General features: G+C 34.3%; 1 protein-coding gene across 1 annotated transcript in view; it reads left to right on the forward strand.

Moving 5' to 3' along the window:
* The window catches only part of LOC110688664 (transportin MOS14-like), a 33,347-nt gene extending 14,084 nt beyond the window's left edge, over positions 1-19,263 (forward strand). The window contains exons 12-24 of the mRNA XM_021865399.1: positions 483-563; positions 3,137-3,250; positions 3,366-3,445; positions 4,516-4,651; positions 5,789-5,938; positions 6,691-6,773; positions 10,441-10,628; positions 10,752-10,844; positions 13,210-13,397; positions 13,510-13,621; positions 14,206-14,363; positions 14,886-15,002; positions 18,039-19,263. Of these exons, the coding sequence (XP_021721091.1) occupies positions 483-563; positions 3,137-3,250; positions 3,366-3,445; positions 4,516-4,651; positions 5,789-5,938; positions 6,691-6,773; positions 10,441-10,628; positions 10,752-10,844; positions 13,210-13,397; positions 13,510-13,621; positions 14,206-14,363; positions 14,886-15,002; positions 18,039-18,269 (1,731 nt within the window). The 3' untranslated portion in view covers positions 18,270-19,263. The remainder of the gene's footprint in view (positions 1-482; positions 564-3,136; positions 3,251-3,365; positions 3,446-4,515; positions 4,652-5,788; positions 5,939-6,690; positions 6,774-10,440; positions 10,629-10,751; positions 10,845-13,209; positions 13,398-13,509; positions 13,622-14,205; positions 14,364-14,885; positions 15,003-18,038) is intronic.
* The last annotated feature ends 1,534 nt before the right edge of the window (positions 19,264-20,797 follow it).

Here is a 20,797-nt window from a genome sequence, read left to right on the forward strand (position 1 = left end):
ATAGGAGAGGATCAGGGTTAGGATTAGGGTTTCCGGCCATCCAGGGCTGTATTGGGCATTGTTGGGCCGTGTTAGGATTTCTCGGGGTGCGTGTTGTGCACGTTTCTGGAATATTCCTGATTTAGGGTTTAAATAAGGGTAGTTTGGTAATTTCCGTATTTAATGAATGTGGGCCCGTAGGGGTCCAAACACCCAGCAATTGCATCATTCCCAAATTGTGAAACATAGAATAAAAAGATTTATACTGATATCACAGTGTTGCATTTTATATTTTGAGCGGAAGTCGTAGATACATTTGGTTCATTTAATTACTGACTAAGTGAAACCATCATTGACGGCTTTGATGCCATAGTGCCATACTCATTCACTCTTACCAATTTCATGCCTATTACAGGTTTCACCTATATGTATAATATACATATCTTTTATTTTATATGTTATATTTTATATTTTTTTTATTTTTTTTTCCAATGTCATTATAGGTTTTCCTCGGTGGTTGGATGTCTGGAAACATGCCCATACCATGGAGGGAGATAGAAGCCAAAATGTTTGCACTTAATGCGGTGAGCAAATATTATATTGACAATGCTTGCATGTGTTTCAATTATGTTCTTTGTGGTTCTTACCTTTCTCTTTTTACTCCTTATATTGCTTTAATGGTGTTACGGAAACCAGAATATTTATCAAGAACCATAAAGGAAAGTTGAAGCAAAACAAACCAAGATATTCTAGAACTAGAATTAGTAACAAATTAGCTTAATTGTGGTAACTAGAATAAAATTCAAGAACCGTACTGGAAAGTTGAAATAAAACAGACCAAATATTCAGCCAATAAATTAAAGTAAAAAAAATTTCAATTACATGTAATAAAAAATTATAATTTACTAGTCTTGCAGAACAACAAAGGAAAAATTCAGTATGTGTCATACATTAGCTTAATAAAGCCTCCAAAAAAAAAAAGCAATTAAAAGGGACACTGTGCCCTATTTCGGCTTATGCTAGCATCCAACGCTTAATTGTGAGGAGATAGGTAGCATGCTGATATCCAGTGCTTAATTGAGAGAAGACAGATACCATGCTGATATCCAGCACTTAATTGAGATGAGTCAACAAATTATTTATATGAGAATAATTCTAAATCATATATTATCAAATCTGAGTGTTACAATGAACTCGTGTCATTAACCCTCACCTCTCCTGTGTTGCATGATTTAGTCACTCGTCAATCTTTTTATCAAATATCTACCTTTCATCTCCCATCTATTTGTTATTCTCGACTTGAATTATTTACCACCATTAATGGTTGCTCTCGACTTGTATTATTTACCACCATCAATGGTTACATGTGTAATTCATAAGTTCTGCTTCTTTTCACATCTGTTTCATCAATGAATCTTAGCAGCAAGCATCATAACCCACTCAAAATCATTTTTACATAATTTTTTGAAGAGAAATTTTGATAAATTGATTGGAAAAGAAGGTAGTTAGATTTCAGGATATGGCAGCGAGAAAAGACATGTGTGAGAACTTGGAAGGGAATTAATGTGCGGAGGAGAGAATTTATTATGCTAGTTTATAGATTGCTATTGCAATTGGTTATGGAAATTGGCGATTGCTTCTCATTTTCCTTTTTAGGTTGTCCTTAAAGATTGCCCATATTGAATATGATGTTATGGTCATTAGGGACCTCCACTTTACTCTCCCATTCACTTTATTTGGTCTCACCATTTCTGTCTCTTATCAACTTTATTCAACCAAAAGAAAAAAAGTTATCTAACCCCAATGGAGCAAATTAAAGGGGAGAAAGGGAGTATGTACTAATATGTATTTCCACTCACAAAGTCATTTTGGCATTTTCCATTCAAGAAAAATTTGTTAAGCAGTGTCCCAAGTGCTATTTTTAGCCCATAGAAGTCAGCTTGAAGATAGGAAGGCAAAAAAGTAAAAAGTTCTTTGTTTTATGATATTTTTGCTTTATCAAGTCGCATGATATAGAAAGCCAAAAAGTCTGAAATAGCTCTTTATTATGCTGATTATTTCAAAATAATAATTTGGCATATGTTTGCTCACTAAACTTTCATCCACCCTAAAGTACCATTTTTGCTAATGAAAAGCAAAAGCACACTACATTGAATGTCAAAGTAGGCTTGGAAAACTTGGCTTGCATTCTGTATGACAGAAGTACAGGTTTCTGTGTAGGACTGGGATCCCAATCTCATATAACCAACACAGTTGCTTATTGAATAAAGCCTGAGGTGAGTTTAAGTTGGCTTTGCCCTTTCTTTCTTTTTCCCCTCTTTTAAGTGCGAGGGTAGAAAGGATTTATTAATTGCTTTACTACCCATCCTTGTCACTCTGTTTCTCTTCATGTATGTTGTCTCCTATCTTCATCTTCCATCACCACTTTCCCTATATAACCACTGTTTCGCTCATCTTGTTTGAGGAATACACAGCTGCTATAGAGGTTTAACCTCAATAATAAAACGGATTACAGACTGTTCTAAGGTGGATGCCCATTCGTCTAAAGAATCAAAATTTTGAACCCCAGATATCATGTTGTTCCCAGATCACTATGTCTTGAACTTATTCCCCCTTTTTGAATTTTGAAATCTCAGGAAGTTTTGATGGGTGGCGGTAGAGTGTTTTGCTAGAATACAAGTTGGAATTTTTTTTGGAGAATTTTTCTATTGTGACAGATGAATCTATGAAGGTATTTTAATTTTGAATTAGTAAAATATGTACTTCATATTAAATAGGCACCAAGGGGGTATCGTCTATATATTATACTTAAGCTGAGTCAATTAATTCAGGTTTCCTTGCCTAAATTTCCCTTCTTAACGCATTAATTAAGCTAGATGAATAGATAATTGTATTGGAATGATAAGCTTGAGTCTTATTGAACCAAAATTATTTATCCAAAACGTGATGGCCAATGACAGCATACATTGCTTTGATTAATCTCATTAATGTCTTGGAAATTACTTAAGTATATAATTGAAAAATATTTTTCTAGGTTGAGCCTCCGGTTTCTCATGCTCATGAGCTGGCTCCATTACATTTTCAGGCATCCTTGTATGTTGACTATCATACCTGACTTTTTCCAAAGTGATAAAAATTACTTTTTTTCTTCTTCTAGGTTGCTGAAGTGGTCATACAGGAGAGTGTAAAGTTCGATTTCTCCGTTATTATGCACTTGGTGACAATTCTATCCAACGGGACATCTAATGAACCTAAAGGATTCATGTGTATTGTGCGTACAAATATCCTCTCTCTCTTTAATTTTTAATTTTTAAGGGATACGATGTGTCCTGAGGCTGTCTGCTTTTATAATTATAATTTTCTTAACTCGTGATTTTCTGTTATAGGTGTACAGATCACTTGCTGATGTTATTGGATCCTATTCAAAGTGGATATCCACTCTTCAAACAAATGCTAGACCCCTGCTGTGAGCTCTTTTCCATTACTCTTCTGCAGTGTGTTTGATGTTTATTGCTGTGGAGATCTATGTTATACATATATAATGCCGATACCCCGTGGCATTAAAAATTTCATTTCTGTATAATAGCCCCATTCATTATCACTAAAGACATGATTATTAAAATTCCTAGCAAATCACTTCCAAAAATAAAAGGCCGTGAAAATAAGGAAAATCAAACTTAACCACTTATGATAAGAGTCATATCATAATTACCTGAAAATACAATGGAAGTAGGGAAAAGAAATAAATATGACTTCACATAAGGAGCTAACTAGTTAACTACTGGAAAAATTTAATTAAAATAATAGTATAAACACTTCATACCTTCCCAAAAAAAATATACGTGTATTAAATGAATAGAGGGGAATGATACTAAAAATTAGTTCCCTCACTCCAATTCATGTCACCTAGCTTGAGAAAAAAAAAGCCCAGTGTTCCATATTTATACTGTTTAATCTCTTAACCCCTTTTAGTAGATATCCTTTCTCACAAATTTTTTTCCTCAAGCCTACTAACACAAAACCACTATTGCCATTTCCCACAATTCTAACAGTCACACAAAACTATAACAAACCATGAATTTCCTTTCAGTAAGCCTCTTCGATGCATGGCTGCATTCATATGCTAATACCATCTCAAAAGCTTCTAGGTAAAACTTCCTTCGACATTCACTTTAATTTCATGCAAATAATGGGCTCTATCTATTGTAAAACAAAATATTAAGAGAACCAACAAATTATATCATTTGAATCAAATATGATATAAATTATACAAATTAAATATGCTCTTTAATTGCACACACATAGTGTGTGCTTCTAAGCTTGTGTCACCAATTAGAATTGTGAATCCTAGTACATTGGAGAGGCATACTTTTTATTCTTTTTTTTTAATTTATTTTTTTGTATTAAAGTAAATGCAAAAACTTTTCTATTTTATGTTGATAGGGTATATGGTTGTGTGATTCTGTTTGAAGAAGCATATATAACTATGAATGTATGAAGTTTTTGATCTTTTTGGCACTTGTGCTCGTTTTTCAGATTGTTTCTTGCAGCTGGGATTTCACAGCCTCTCTCTGCTAGTGCATGTGCATCTGCCTTGCGTAAAATATGTGAAGATGCATCTGCAATAATGTTTGAGCCTTCCAATTTGGAGATATTAATCTGGATTGGAGAGGTGAGTTACCATGCTTTTCAAGGTTGCTTGTATTGCTTACTAATTTTATTTATTTATTTATTTAATTTATTTATTTTTATTTTTGTGTGTGTGTGTGTGTGTGTGTGTGCAGATGAAATGGTGTTGCAATATTTATTAGTATGATATATTTTTTATTATGTGATGTGTTTATATAATTATTAGATAAAGTTGTCAACAACTACATACAAAGTATTAATTTTTGGAAAAATACTTTGTTCTCTATTAAATCACTAGAATTTGTCTTTCAAAAAAAAAAAAATCACTAGAATTTGACTTTAGTTATTCATATACTTCCTCCATTCCAATATATGTGACACGTTTCTTTTTGGCACACATTAAGGAGTTGTGAGATACATTGACAAAAGACCACAATACCCACTCCTACCTACCCCACTCCCTGGCCCTTCATCTACTAAAAACCAGTCAGCCACCTCAACCTCACCCCGCCTTCATCTACTCCATTGCCACTGTAGACACCACTACCCCCCACCTTCGTTGCTACCTTCTTACTCACCACAAGACCTTTCTCATCTCTGGAAACTTACTACTACACCATCGAAAACTTACTACTACAAAACCAAAGAGATCATCCAGATTCTTCATCGCCACCTTCTACATCTCCACCATCGAAAACTTTGTTGTATAAAATTATCAGCCCCACAAGATGTTAAATCCCCCTTTCATCTGAAAAAGTCTAGATTAACTTCAATGTATCAACATTATCTTTTATTCTTAAAATTTTCAGTTGGTTGAATTGCAACAATTCAGATCCATTTAATAGTAGGATATGAATCAATAATTAGAGTCAAATTCATAGAAATATCCTGACGTAGTAGGAACCAGGGGGTAATAAAGCGAAAAATTAGTTTGGTGGTTTTCTTGAGCAGAATCTGCTGCTAGAAAATGACATTATTCATCTTGCATTCCTGCTGGTTGCAAAGTTATGGACATATTGCTGGAAACCTTGCTTATATAATTATGTTACATTCTTTTTTTGAGGTGCACTATATTTTTTTGAGTTTTCTAATCCACCGTATATGTACAAAATTGCTGTTTTTATTGCTGTTACATTGTGTCAGTTTTTGTTCACAATTTTCCAAAATGTGATTGCATCAGGGTCTGGAAAAGCAGCATTTACCACTAGAAGATGAGGAAGAAGTTGTTGGTGCTATTGCTCTTGTTGTTGGCTTTCTTCCTAGTAATGAGCTGAAGAACAACGTGTTAACTAGATTACTTTCTTCTTGCTATGATGTCATTGGGAAACTTGTAAGCATCATATTCCTCATCTATCTATAATGAGTTGCAAAGTAGTTTATAATGAGTTGAGTCTTGCATTGTCTCTGTATGATATTCTACCTCTTTATACAATGTCAATATAAGTCTTAAAATTCCACTGAATAACCTTAAGATAAAAAACCTTAAAATGGAACAACCTTAATGCATTTTCCTAAAGACATTGTTTTACAAAAAACAACCCCGTACTACAAATGATTACTTTTTATTATTGGCCTGTAAAATAAGTAGTAACATTAAAAAATTTAATCATAGGGTTCTTGGACTATTACTCTTGCAGTTTATATAGTAGGTCACATGTTAATACCGTGGATTAAAAAAATTGAGCTAATAAGCATATATGTATTCCCTTTGAACCTTTTAGTTAAGATAGGTAAAAAATGATATTACCTTGGTGTTTGGGGAAAGAGAAATAATTTAATACTTATGTGTTTTTTATTTGCAACACTTCTCCTTTCATGGTCGTCAATGCATTATTTTAAGGAAATTTTTATTTTTAACACCACAAAAAAAACATGAAATTGGATATTAACACTACAAAAAATAAAAGTTTTATTTTAACACCACCAAAATTTTAAAAAATTGGCTTTTACCACCACTTAACCGATTCATGGATGGAATCCATTAGTGGGGCCCACAATGCCTACGTGACAGCATATTATGTTTTCATTCTTAATTACTATCATTTATATGTATGCAAAAACTGAGTGGGGAAAAATTTTCAGGTTAATGATGAGAAGCATGGATTGAGGCAGAACCCAGCTGCTTATACACAAATCTTGAATTCTGCCTCCAGGGGATTGCACAGGTTTGTCCTTGCCATTTAGGATTAAAGTGCCATGTTGAATGGAAATATTTTAAAGTTTGGAACATAACTAGTTATAGGGTTTCTGGGCCATTGAGGTTTTGTATTAGTATTGAAGAGTGTGAGCTGAAACTTGCTCTTTCCATCTATCTTATATATAAATCATCACAGGTTATTTCCCTTTTTCCCTCCTTTTTGTTGGGATGATTTTGAAATCCACCTTTTTTTTTTTTTTTTTTTTTGGGGGGGGGGGGGGGGGGTTTGGACTAGGGGGGAGGGGGGTATGAGTAAGTTTGTAAAAGGATGAGTGGTTCCTGTTTATTGGACTTTTCCTATTTGAATGGATTTGAGGGAAGAAAGTAGGCTCACAGTATTGCTTTTGACCCAGTGCTTCAATGACAAGAATCACACAAGTGAAATTCTATTATGAATCCTTACAACATAAGTCTGAAGATCTCAATGTATGCTACCTTGTCCAATGCTCCAAATTATAGATTGAAAGTGTGCCTTGGTGCTTGGAGCAAGCCTCATTACCTCAAGCAACCCTCCACACGTTGAGGACAATGTTGCTCACCCAAGGCATACAGGAGGCACATATTCAACTTAATATTCTTCTTTGTCCCCAGTCCTATATGTTTCAACCATCCTTAGAAGATAACATAACATGCAACTATGTAAAAGTGTGCCTCATGTGCATGATGCACACACCTTTGCTCGTGTCTTGACACCAGCAAGGCAAAATTATTTTTTCAGTTATAGTGTCATGATCCATTTGAAATGAAAATCCTAATTAATTGAAACTAATGGAAAGGCTATGCGCCTATGTCTGAGAGATCTGTAAGGCTGAGTAAGAAGTAATCTAAGTAGGATTTTATTAAGTATTTCATGTTACCTGATGAGTAGGATAGATAAGATTTGAAGCATTTAACAAGTTCCTTTAAAGATGGATTCATTAGGATTTATGTGACTTCATGGGTAAATCATACGAGGATAGATATCTGTGTTTGTTCGGGAAAGCTAGATGTAGCTGTCAGCTTTTAGTTTTTTGAGTAGTTATTAACTGTTGGGGTATTGGTTTTCTGTCAACTAGTAGCTGTTAGTGGCTAGCTGTCCAAGTAGCCATTGAAGGTATTAGTTTTTTTTTTTTTTTTTGTAGAAATAGCGTTTGGAATTAAAAAAAGAGACAAATATGACTTGCATATTATTTAGCTGTTTGTTAATATTATTGACAATTTCTATTTCCACAAGAACCAAGAAAAGATGAATAAAAGGATAGTATGGGAATCTAACATTATAAACGATTAAAAGGAGCAAATTCACAGGGGCTAAAACCTTCTTTTCATATTGAATCTTCAAAGCAGCAAATTAGAGAAGATGTGAGACACGGAGGAACCACAGATCAATCCCATTAGTAACTTTACCTAATCTATTTTCTAAAAGACAGAATTTTCCGTTTTATGCCAAGAACCTTGAAAGAGAGAGAACTTTGCAGAAGCCTGCAGCATGTTCTTGGAAGAAGAAAATTGATTTATAATTTGGGTAGAATTTGGAAGGATTTTGGAATTGCTACCCCAGACTATGAACATTAAAGTTTAGATTGTTTGTCAAACACTTTCTATACTGCTAGAAGCTACGTCAAACAATACAGTACTAAACACTGTTATTTCTCATCAATTAGAATTTTGACATGGTCAAAACTCTAAATAGACACTACTGGCAAACATGGCCTGTCGATAGAATACTGAATGACCATAGGTGTTCTTATTGCTGTTATTATCTAAGATATTAATCACTGGTTACATGGTTAGTCAGATATAAATCTCATTATTGTGTTGAGTAGTTTCGGGGTATAAATAGGTGAAATTTAATGTGCATCCTATTTATTGTTATACGGAGTGAAATGTGCTTCCTACTCCTTCCTTATTTTTATTTACCGTTCTTTAGACTCTGTATTATTGACATGTCGTACTTTGACCATATTTTCCTATTAACGTATCAAAATAAATGTTATTTTGTGATATGCATTGGATTTGTCTCAATGTATAATTTCAAAATATTAACTTTTTATAACTTTTACTTTTAGGCAATAAAATTACTAATCGTCAAAGATGGGCAATAAGAAACATTATTGTTAAAATGAAAAGGAAAAAAAAAAAAATCAAGGTAGTAACAAACATGCCTTTTGTCTTTTAGTATAAATGGTTTATGCTTAGTTTTAAAATATTTCATGTAATACATAGTTGATTGATTCATAAAATTCTTCTATATGTTTGTGCATAGAGAGTGCATTGTGTTTTAGGATAATTCTTAGGCAGGGGTGCAACACTGCAACCATTTAGTATGGTTTTGCTCCTCTCTTTATTGTTTGTTGATTGCACATCATTATCCTTTTTTTTCTATTCTCTTGGGTGAGAAGGAATGCATTGGATTTGTCTCAATGTATAATTTCAAAATATCAACTTTTTATAACTTTACTTTTAGGCAATAAAATTACTAATCGTCAAAGATGGGCAATAAGAAACATTATTGTTAAAATGTAAAGAAAAAAAAAATCAAGGTAGTAACAAACATACCTTTTGTCTTTTAGTATAAATGGTTTATGCTTAGTTTTAAAATATTTCATGTAATACATAGTTTATTGATTCATAAAATTCTTCTATATGTTTGTGCATCGAGAGTGCATTGTGTTTTAGGATAATTCTAAGGCAGGGGTGCAACACTGCAACCATTTAGTATGGTTTTGCTCCTCTCTTTATTGTTTGTTGATTGCACATCATTGTCCTTATTTTCCTATTCTTTTGGGTGAGAAGGAAGAGTTGCAAGATCAATTAATGAGTCATCTTTAGTTTTGAATTATTGAAGTTAAAATGAAGATTATTGTTGTGATGGTGGTAACTTTTCTTGGAATTTTCATTTGTGGGACTAACTTTAATCCTATAATCTATTTCCTTGTAACTCTCATGATAGGGGAGTGGAGGTATAATGTTGGTGGTTAATTTTGTATTTGGATTGAAATGCTGGGATTTCTGAGGTTTGGAATCTTCTGCAGTTACTTTATGGGAGTGAGTGTTTATTTGGCTTTCCTTTGGGCTCATTCTCATGTGGGGCTCCCTTACGTGTCCTTTTTTGATATACTGCAAGATTCAAATCCTTTTTCTCTTGCCTTATGGATTCTAGTCCCCCAACTTTGTATCATCTCTCATGTTCGAAAAAAATAAAATTATTCTTATAAAAAGCTTTTCCACATATAATAAAAAGCTTGATTTATAACTTTCTTCATTAAACATTGATTATTTGAAATTTAAAGTTAATGGTTAGATACACAGACTATGGAATGAAGACTTTTGAGTGGTAGAGTGAAGAATAAGGAAACCTTAAAGTTTACTACACATATTCAGAGATGAAGTGGTTAATAACTTGCAATGGAAACTTTGAATGATTCTATGTGGTACCTATATGTCACGTACCTTCCTTGTGACATGACATGAACATTCTCACTTGGCTTAATCGCAGAGTTTTCTATCATCATCAAACTCATCATTTTTTATTATTAATATTAATGTTATCTCTCCAGCCTTCTTACTCTGGTTTGTTTTAAAAAGGCCTTGTGCAAATTTACCTTGTTACTTTCTGCAATGCCGCATTCCTCTAATATGTGCTATTCAAACAGGATAGGAACACTGCTTAGTCATCTGGCTGCACCACTTTCTGCTGGCTCTACTGCAGATGATCCACTTCTTGTAATGTTAAGCATATTTTGGCCAATGATTGAGAAACTATTTAAATCAGAATACATGGAAAATGGCAGCTTGTCAGCAGCTGCTTGCCGAGCACTTTCCCAAGCTATTCATTCATCAGGTAATTGTCTTATTGAGGAACTTCCAATGTTTCCCCAGCCACATAGTGGGGAAAAGGGCAGCTATTTTATTTAAAAGTGACACACACCTTTTGTCTAAAGTCGCTCTTTGTTTCTTTTGCCAGGCGAACATTTCACAGCGCTGTTGCCCACAGTTTTAGACTGCTTATCTACAAACTTCATCTCTTTCCAGAATCATGAATGTTATATCAGAACAGGTATTCAATATTAAATATGTTTGTTTGTGTATGGCTTGTTTAGAATTGGGAAGTATCCGTGTGCGGTCTACAACAGTGTAACATGTGCTGCATCTAATTGGTTCATTGTATTACAGTAAAAGAGAGTTATGTGAGTAGGTCAAACTTCCATTTTGTTTTGACTAATTCTTTTAGTGGTTTGACTTGATAGTTTGATTAAAGTTTATTTAAAACTATGTGTCATAATCCAGTTTGAAAAATTAAATTTTGATGTGTGTAATGCAGGTTGTTTGTACTTTCAACTTTTAAATCACCCAAATAATATCTACTCTTATTTACAAACCATAAGTGGGTACACACTTGTAATCTGTCCTTTATCTTTCGTCAACCTAAGACATGGGAAATTGGTAATGGAGTTTAGCTGTTCCTGTTTGAGCATCATTGTGTTTTACAGACTTGTTTGCAAGTGCCAAACATGGGAAATATGTAAAATGGAGTTGAGTACGCACTTCATGAAATGCATTTTTTTTTCCCTATGGTGAACTTGTGAAGTATCAATGTCCATGTAATTGTTTGAGTTTCAAGTATCATGGATACTGGTGGTTGATGATGAATTTGAATAACAAAAGAGCTCAGCATTAATTGCTCGGCAAGCAGGAATGTGAATAGTATGATTCTTAAAATTATTTTAGAACATAGTACTCTATACAAGACTGTTGCTATTAAAAAACAACAAAGCATAACCCACATTGCCATCAAAAAGTAATCATGGTCCCCTTGTTTAGTATAAAATTATTGCAAGCTTGGGGTTACTGGGTTATATTTATAAACACCCTTCATAGTTTTTATGAAACACTTATGGGCTACCTCATTTCCATATGTGATGACTGTAATCATGATGGACTATGATAAATAATTTCAGCAGTGGATGATGGTGAACTTGAGCTTTGTTCAGTTGCTACTTCTGTTTCTGATGCTTAATGTCTAACCAAGGGGTGTCATCATATACAAAAGGAGTGATAAGGATTAAATCTGCATGCCTTCCGGCAATCACAGAGCTATTTTATCCATAATATCCAGACATGTCAAAAGTCACTAAGATTCCAGTATATGACTGCAGCTGTACAAAAGCCCTAATAAACTGAACTTGAAGCCTTGGCAAGGCTACTGGTTTCTTTATCTCCACATGCACCGTTAAACTGCTAATGTACCTTGTTCTGAAACCGAGCCAGTCTTTCGTCATCCTTCTTTTCCAAGCTACAAGACATCCTTCACAAAACAAGGCTGGACTCAACTCATCCCAAACAGAGCTAAAGATATGAGCCAAAGAGAAAGAACTCAATTGCAGAAGATTAAAACATGATTAACCGACTCATAATCATTAAGACAGAAACACTTACAAAAATTCCTTCTTTTAAGATTATCATATGCTCAGATCTTTTCTTTGGGGAAAAAAATGTTATTTTTTAGGGGGGGTGGGGGGGTGGGTTGTAGGAGGAACTTGTGTCATCCAAATATCAATAGCAAAGAAGAATGGGATATTTTGTATCAGGGACATTTTAAAAGGTCATAATAGAATAGGGAGTTATTCTTTTTTTTTCGCCATACCATCTTGCATCCCCCTGTAAATTAACCCTTTTCAACAGGAAGACATCTCCATCATTAAAAGTCTCCAAAAGAAACATCTCGCAGAGCTTCTGATTACTACTCTGCTCTAAAATTTATGAATTAGTAGCCTCCTTAAGGTAGGTAAAATTTGATAATCGAGCTTTTAGAGATTGATCCCCATGCCAAATGTCAGGCCAAAACAAAGGCCCCTCAATTGGATTTTCTTATGCCTACATTATGAGAAGAAGAGATCTTGCCTCACTACAGAGGTATATCAGTATATGCACTGTATTTGTGCTTCATGATGTTCATTCTCAATGCTTCACTTTAAATCACAACCCTCCAAAGCTGCTTCCTCCTAAAAACTTTATTCTACTTTAGATGTCATAATGCCAAGCCCTTCAACATGCTTGAGGCAACACAAATCTTACTACTTCACCCAATGAAATTCTTTATCCTGTTCATCATGAACCTGTAGGAAGTCATACTCAACTTTTTTGTGCTTTGTAGCCACACTGGCCATCAAAGTGAACATGGACATGTAGTAATGTGCTTCTGCTGTACATAGAGATACAAGTGCTGTACATCGTCTACTTAGCTTTAGGAGGCTGCTGGTGTTTCCTCCCCCTTTTTTTTAGACACAATTGAAGCTTTCTTCATCTGAAAGGGACCTTTTGCCGATGATGATAGCTATTAAAATTCTGTGCTTCAATTTCAAGTTAAATATGTTCTTGCCCCTTGGTTCCTCTATCTTGAAGTTCTGTATTATATCTTCCAGCTTCCATCATTGTTGAAGAATTTGGTCATAGGGAGGAATATGGATCTCTATTCATCTGCACATTTGAGAGATTCACCAATGCAGCATCAGTCACTGCACTTAATTCGTCTTACATATGTGATCAGGAGCCCGATCTGGTGGAGGCCTTTGTTAGTTTCACATCTAGTTTTGTTCGTGTATCTCCTAAGGTACAGTCTTCTCTCTCTCTCTCTCTCTCTTGAATTTCTTATTATTTGTTTTTTCTAACAAAAATAATCTAGACAATTATGTTAATGTTATTAGATTTTATATATTCTGCAGAAGGTATTGGCAGCATCTGGTTCCTTACTAGAAGCATCCCTACAAAAAGCAGCAATATGTTGCACAGCCATGCATCGTGGTGCTGCTCTTGCTGCTATGTCATACATGTCATGTGAGTTAAATTTGTAACTTTGCCCAAGATTCTGTTACTACTATTGTGTTACTGCATATAAAAAGTTTGTGTTATTGCTACTTTTTTTTATCACCTCTGTTCTGTAGAGGCTGTGTAATTCAAATTAAAAATTTTATGGAGTTTAGGCTATTACATAGTCGTGTAGCGCATTCTGATTGGATCTAGTAATTGGATTTTAGCCATGTTAAATCATTTTGTCCATGCGGAATGAATTCTAGTTTGGGGCACTTCGGGTTTGGTTGGGTCGTTCCTGGGTGAGGTCAATTTTTACAGCTCTACAATTATGTTATATACTTATACTTCCAGTTTATGCCATAATGGCCCATAGCCTAGACTGACCTGCATGTACTTTGTGAGCCTACTTATTATTGAATCTTTTGAATCTATTGTGCAAAAGAATTTATTGAAATAGGAATTATTTCCCTAAAGTAATTATTCGTTATAGTGTATATTTTATCTTTGGCACCCTTACTGAGCTCATCTTTATTTTATTTTCATTGCATTTGCTTTTATATATATTTTTTAATTTGTTCTATTATTTACCCTTTTCCATGGTATGACAGGCTTATTGGAGGCTGCTTTGACCTCATTGCTAGAATCTATGACAAATATGTCTGAAGAAGCTTTCAGTGGTGTGGCCATTCAAGTTATATGCAATAGTGGTGAAGGAATTGTCTCAAATGTGTTGTACGCTTTGCTTGGGACCTCTGCAATGTCAAGGGTAAGAGACTGATTGATATAATATTGGTAAATCATGCCACCTTGGGTATTTTGTGAGTTGACCTTTGATGTAGTTTTAAGGTATGAATTGCTGGGGTGTGGTTGTTTAGGAACATAAAAGTTGGTTTTATTAAAAAAAAATTAGGTGCTAGGTTCATAATTTTGCAACTGGGTATATTTTGGTTGTTTATGCATCTTTTAAAGTAATAGAAAATGCTTTAGAAGTAATATAGTAGTTTTTTAGGAGGATGAGTTTTGTTCTCCTGATAATAGACTAGCATATTCATCCAAGGGAATTAGCCTGATTTTGTAGATCATGTTAAATTGTCTGGAAACTAAGAGTATCATATCTCAGATAATTCCTCTCCCATGCCATAATGACTCCCTGAAAGGAAATAAAGAAAAATAAAGTGTTTAAGATGAAAAAGTCAAGATTAACATGTAAATTTCGTTTCATATATTTCGTTTTACAACTTATTGCTTCATAATCAAAGGTTAGTAATGCGTTCCATTTTTGGTACAGGTTCACAAATCTGCAACAATTTTACAACAATTAGCTGCAGTTTGTTGTTTAAGCGAGAGAACATCTTTGTCATCAGTTCTTTGTTGGGAAACCCTGCATGGATGGCTTCATTCAGCGGTAACTTTTCCCGTTATGCTCTCACATTATCTTGCTTGGGCTGCATACAGAGCGCTCTTTATTTTTAATTTATTTTTTTCCTTTTTGTTATCCAAATTAAATAAACATTAACATTAAACTGGCCTCTCGTACCATTACCCAGATGCTTCTTAATTTCTTATGACTGTAATGAGGATTTTATGTTAAATGAGGTGAGGAGTCTTAGTAGCAGTCTTACCTATATTATTCCATTGAGGATGTTTTAGCCTTACCCTATGAGAGGTTTATTTAGAATGAAAAACAATAATCCAAACTATAACCACTCTTACCATATTAATCCCAATTATAGGTTTTTATACTATTATCTAAACTATAGGGGACACCTTCCCAAATTAATCTCTGGTGAGTTGTGACCAATATTGAACCAGTTAATTTTTTTTATTGCATCTCTTATTATATATCCCTACCTCTCTCTTCCTCTCCAGCCTAGCCAAGCTCCTCCCATGCCACCAGCTTAGCCACCATAACCTGACCCCAACCACCACTACCATCATGAGCACCACTCACCTGCCACCATAACCCAACCCCTACCACTAAAATTGGTCTATAAGCCACCAAATATAACATCTAATCCCCCTGAACTCCTTATCACCATCACTGCAATATACATCTTTTGCATTTCTCCCCTGAAAACAAAAATAATCTCTTAACTGCACCTCAACCACTTGAGGAAGAGAGGAGAAAAGATAGAGTGAGATTGTCATACCCACAAGAACAACCACCATCATGAACAACCACCACCACCCCTTGCTACTTCTACTGCTGTGAAAAGTGGAAGCTGTAGTGGAGGACTGGAGGTAGCGGCGACAATTTGTCGCTTTGTGGTGGTGATTTATGTGGTAGAGATAGAAATAAGTTTTGGAGGAATGTGGGGTTGCAGACTGTGGTGGAGCAGGGTGTAGAAATAAGTTTTGGAGGAATGTGGGATTACGAACAGAACTTAACAGAATAAAGCACAAGACATGAGATGGATAAAGAATATCTTGGTAACTTTTTTTGTGTGGGTTACTAAAAACAATGAGTTATATTATAGTCCAATATCTTCTAAACAATTTCACCTTTTTGATTAATGGTAAATAATCGAATTTTAGGTTACCTTCCGTAATTGGTAACCTTAAATGTAATAAACAGGTAATTTTTTTTTTCTTCTTTGTACTCTTCCACCTCATTAAGCCATTCCACCTCCTTCCACGACCACCATAACAAGGCCTTTTTTGGAAAAATCTAGTTGGAGAGGTGGATGTTAGTTGTGGTATTAGTTGTTAGTTGTGTGAGTAATTGTAAATTGTCAACATGCTATTAGATATGAAGAATTAAAGATAGATAATTAAGTACGAATTTTTGGTAAAGTAGCTGTCAACTAGCGAAAGATAAATATTTTTTTTCCAAAAGATGTAGAAAAAAAATACTAACAGCTACCTTTAATTTTCGAAAGCTAATAATTTGGCTTTTGATAAAAGTTACCCTCACCACTACATTGCCAAAACACTCAAATTTTAATTGTAGTGATTTGGCATGATCAAACCACTGATGTCAAACTACTAAAAGCACCTAAAAGCTGCTCAAAAGCTATTGCTAAACGCCTCAAATACTGCCCATCCCTATCTTAGTTAATCATACCCTCACAATGCCACTGATGTATGCCTCAGTCGGGCACCACCAACACCCCGTCAATGCAACCTCAAGTCCACAAACCAAGAACACCCTCTCGTTCTATCATTCTCGTCAATTCGTCATCCCTCCCCCTCTTTTGATCTCTATCCTCTACCACAAGCCTACCCTCATCCACCAATAAACAAGCTTACTGCCGGTCAATTTCTAGCACTGTCACCTGATATCTGCTAAGTTGTTGCCACCCACTGAACCATCTCAATCTTCTTCTCTCACAATTTACTCTAATAAACCAAACCCAAAGTTTGATTTCAATTTCCTTCTGAAATTCTGGAGTCCAAATGACCAAGTGTCATCATCCAAAATGCACATGACAACATATCCATACTCTTAAGGTCCCTATACTTACTTCGCTATCCTACCCTCATGTACCTACATTCATAAATATTCACAATATAATGTCATGTCACACGAATGTTGCTTCATACAACTAAAACAACTTCAATGAAGGAAAATAGACGGCTAGACCTCATATTTACCAAATTGAACAACTCGTCAAATTTTGGATGACCCCATATAAATTTCCACTCTAATATTTTACAATTGAAGCATACTTTGGAATTGTATCAAATTGTTACTATAAAAAGTAATCAGTTATGTCATCATTACTTTGGGGGATTCGAAATCAGTGAGGAGATGTGGAAAGGATGGGATAAGATAGGGAGCTGGGTAGGAGGAGATAGGATAATATATTTTTTGCTTTTAATTTTTTTTCCAAAAGCTGGTTGGTCAATTTGAAAAGAGGACACTGCACATTTTACCTGCTGTACTGGTGTTCTAAAGGTTAAGGATCAATTTGAGAATGTACGGACTGACTATTGGATTATTCATTATTTTTTAAAAGGTGGGAATGGTTTGTGTCCAGGAAAATTTGGATTATCGTATTGATTTTCCATATAGAACTTATATTAGAATTTCTTGTATCTTGAAACTAGTCAAGATTATAGAAAATGTTTTAATCTCTTACGTACGACATGGAGATTAAGTGACATGGAATTAACGGACAGCTGAAAACAAAAACTTTATTTTATTTAGATCACCAGTAAAATTGGGGGCTAAATAATTCATTTGTACCATTTCTAGTAATTGAAATATTTTTTACATGAAAATATTTCAGATAAAGTGGGTCAATTGGCTACCCGGATTTTCAAGTTGAGCCATAAAGTAGAGATATAATGTTCCAGTAAGAAAAATTCTGACATATTTTATAAAGAATGCAGATTGATATTGCTGCTCATCTAGTAGAACTAGAACACATTTTTTTATTGGATTATTTCTTGATACATATTGGATGCAAATGTCTTTGTAACCGCTTTTAGTCACCAGGTACATGGGATGCCTGTTGAGTACTTGAAGCAAGGTGAAGCGGATACTTTAGTCCCAAATTGGCTGAAGGCCCTAGCAGCTGCAGCCTCTGATTATCTAGAAAGTAAAACATGCAATGGAATAAAGACAGATTATGGGCATGGCCATATGCAAGGTAAAGGTGGAAGGATACTGAAACGTTTGGTACGTGAATTTGCTGATAGTCATCGTAATCTACCGAATTTTACTTGAGATGGCCGGTGATGTTGCCAACTAAACTTGGGTCTGTGAAGCCTGGATTATTGCACCAAGACTGACCCTTCCTTATAATGGTGATACTAGTGCTTCAGAAAGCTGTCGTATCTTCAATGCAAAATGAAGCAGTGATCCATGCATATTTCTTCCTTCAAAATTCCAATCATTGTACAGCATTATTTCCCCGATTTTTGTATTCTTGGGGGTTCAGCAGCCAAATTTTGATCCTACATAATTCAACATCAATTTCCCTCCGTTAACATCGTGTAATTTTGGGTCTTAGGTAAGAATGCATCCATGAAACCACCCCGAGCCCCTATCATTGGAGCTTTGAGAGGTGAGTTGTGAGATTGTATAAACTAGTGGAAGTACTCAAGTACTGTCCACAAATGAAGCACTTACCAATGTAATGAGGGCATTTTTTTTGGATGTTCTGAGAGCATTCAAATGGAGAATTGTGATATAAACGGTATGTTTATTTATTTTTATTTTTATTTTTATTTTTTAAAAAAAAAAAAAAATTTGGAGGGGCAAGGCCTCAAATCTATAGAATAAATCTAGAGTCAACAATTCACCACAATCCTAAACCCCACTCATATTCTACGTATTTTATTTTTATTTTTAAGGAAAAAAAAATAACTATCCATCATTCTATCCCATTAACTTCCCAATTTTTTTAATTTTTTTTCAAGGGACTCCATTATTTTTTATTTTTTCTTTAAATAAGGAGACTCCATTATTTAATACAAGTAATTTGTACGTAGTTTTCCTTTCACGAATTATGTATCCTTTGTATTAGCACGGGTACACAATGCGTTTTAATAAAAATAATAATCAAGTCCTTTAAAAAAAAAAATCCTGGTAAAGCCACTCTTACTGTCTTATCTTACATGATTCTACTAAGTTCCACAGGGTGATAAAAGATTTAAACACTCTAATTGCTTGGCCAACACCTTTAGCAAGACGACGTTGATAGAGCAGTGCTAAATTCAACAATCCAATCTTTATTAGGCCCGAGAATCTGAGATCTCTGTAAAATTTATTCATAAGAAAACATTCACTAAATGCATATTAAAGGTATTGATCATATCATAAGCCTATTACCATGAGTAGAACAGTGGAGCCCTTGTTTGGAGCAAGCAAGGAAGATATTAGAGAAGATCGATATGTTTTTTCTAATGAAACTATACAATAACAAAGTAGGCAAAGGTCGAGACTATCTCTTGGTGGAACACGGACACTGCATCACTTCAGTGGATGTTTGAAGCCTGACACTACAGGAGACTGATGTTGGTGTGTTTTAAGCTTAAGAATTTCATCAGACCTAGCTTTTATTGTATGTTTTTTTCCCCTAATCTTTTACAGCTTGTTAACTTGTGTTTATATTATTACGGGAAAGAGAATCTGGTGTACAATTATACATACTAGACATTGTTTAGGGCTTCATCTCGCAACAAGTTATTGCTAGGATAGTTTTTCCCATGATTAAATAATTGAATTCTACACCTCAGAGCAATTATTCTTGAGTCTTTCGTTGCTTCACATTTAACTGTTGCCTTCGTTCCGTAATGAGTTGATACCAACCTCCTATGATGATATGCTAATTTCTATCAAGGATATGCTTTTTTATTGTTTCTTGTAAACTAAAACGCGACGGTAAACTAAAACGCCAAAAAAAAAAAAAAAAGGTTTACCTAAAGATTGTTTCTTATAAATTCTATCAGCGGTATAAAACGCCAAAATGTGAATGGTTTCAGTTATAATTAATAAACGTACGTTGGCTTTGGCTTGCGTTAAAACGGATGTGAAAAAAAAAACAAATAAAGAATGCAAAATAAATAAATAAATAAATAACACACATTGTGCTTCACAACAATGTGTTGGCAGATTGACATTCTACAACATTAAATATTAATTTATTAATATTTACTTACATACATTCTAAAAACAAGTACGCATCGTGTGCATAAAAGACTACATTAGCATGCTTTTTTAAAATTTTATTTTTCAGGAAATATTATAATTTATTTTAGGTGGTTAAATAAAAATCAGATTTTATTTAGATGGTAAAAAATAAATAAAAAAAATTAAAAATTAAAAAAAAAAAAAAGTTGTAGTTTGTTTGGTATCTCTATGGTATGTCATTCAATAATTTTGAATAAAGCAAAAATTAGTCAAACTTATTAAAATCATGATAATTTTGAAAACTAGCAATAGAAAAGTAGAAAAAAAAAATTCTAATTTCTTTTTAAAACAAAAAAAAACAAAAAACAAAAAACGATTCTAACACGCCAACCGAGAATAAATTCTCACCCTCGAATCCTTGATATTAGATCCTCTAATGTGCCCCTCTCCTCGAAAAGATCAAATCCATTCAAGCAACCAAAACCTCCTTTTAAGAGAACTGTCTCTAAAGCCAAACTCACGACCCCTTTTTTCTCATTCCCTCAAGATTGGAAGTGTCTCTAATTTCTATTTGACTAGCATGTTGTATGGAAGAAGGAAAAGGCAAAAATGGAGAGTGA

Source organism: Chenopodium quinoa, unplaced genomic scaffold, assembly GCF_001683475.1.
Source record: "Chenopodium quinoa cultivar QQ74 unplaced genomic scaffold, ASM168347v1, whole genome shotgun sequence".
NCBI classification, from domain to species: Eukaryota; Viridiplantae; Streptophyta; class Magnoliopsida; order Caryophyllales; family Amaranthaceae; genus Chenopodium; species Chenopodium quinoa.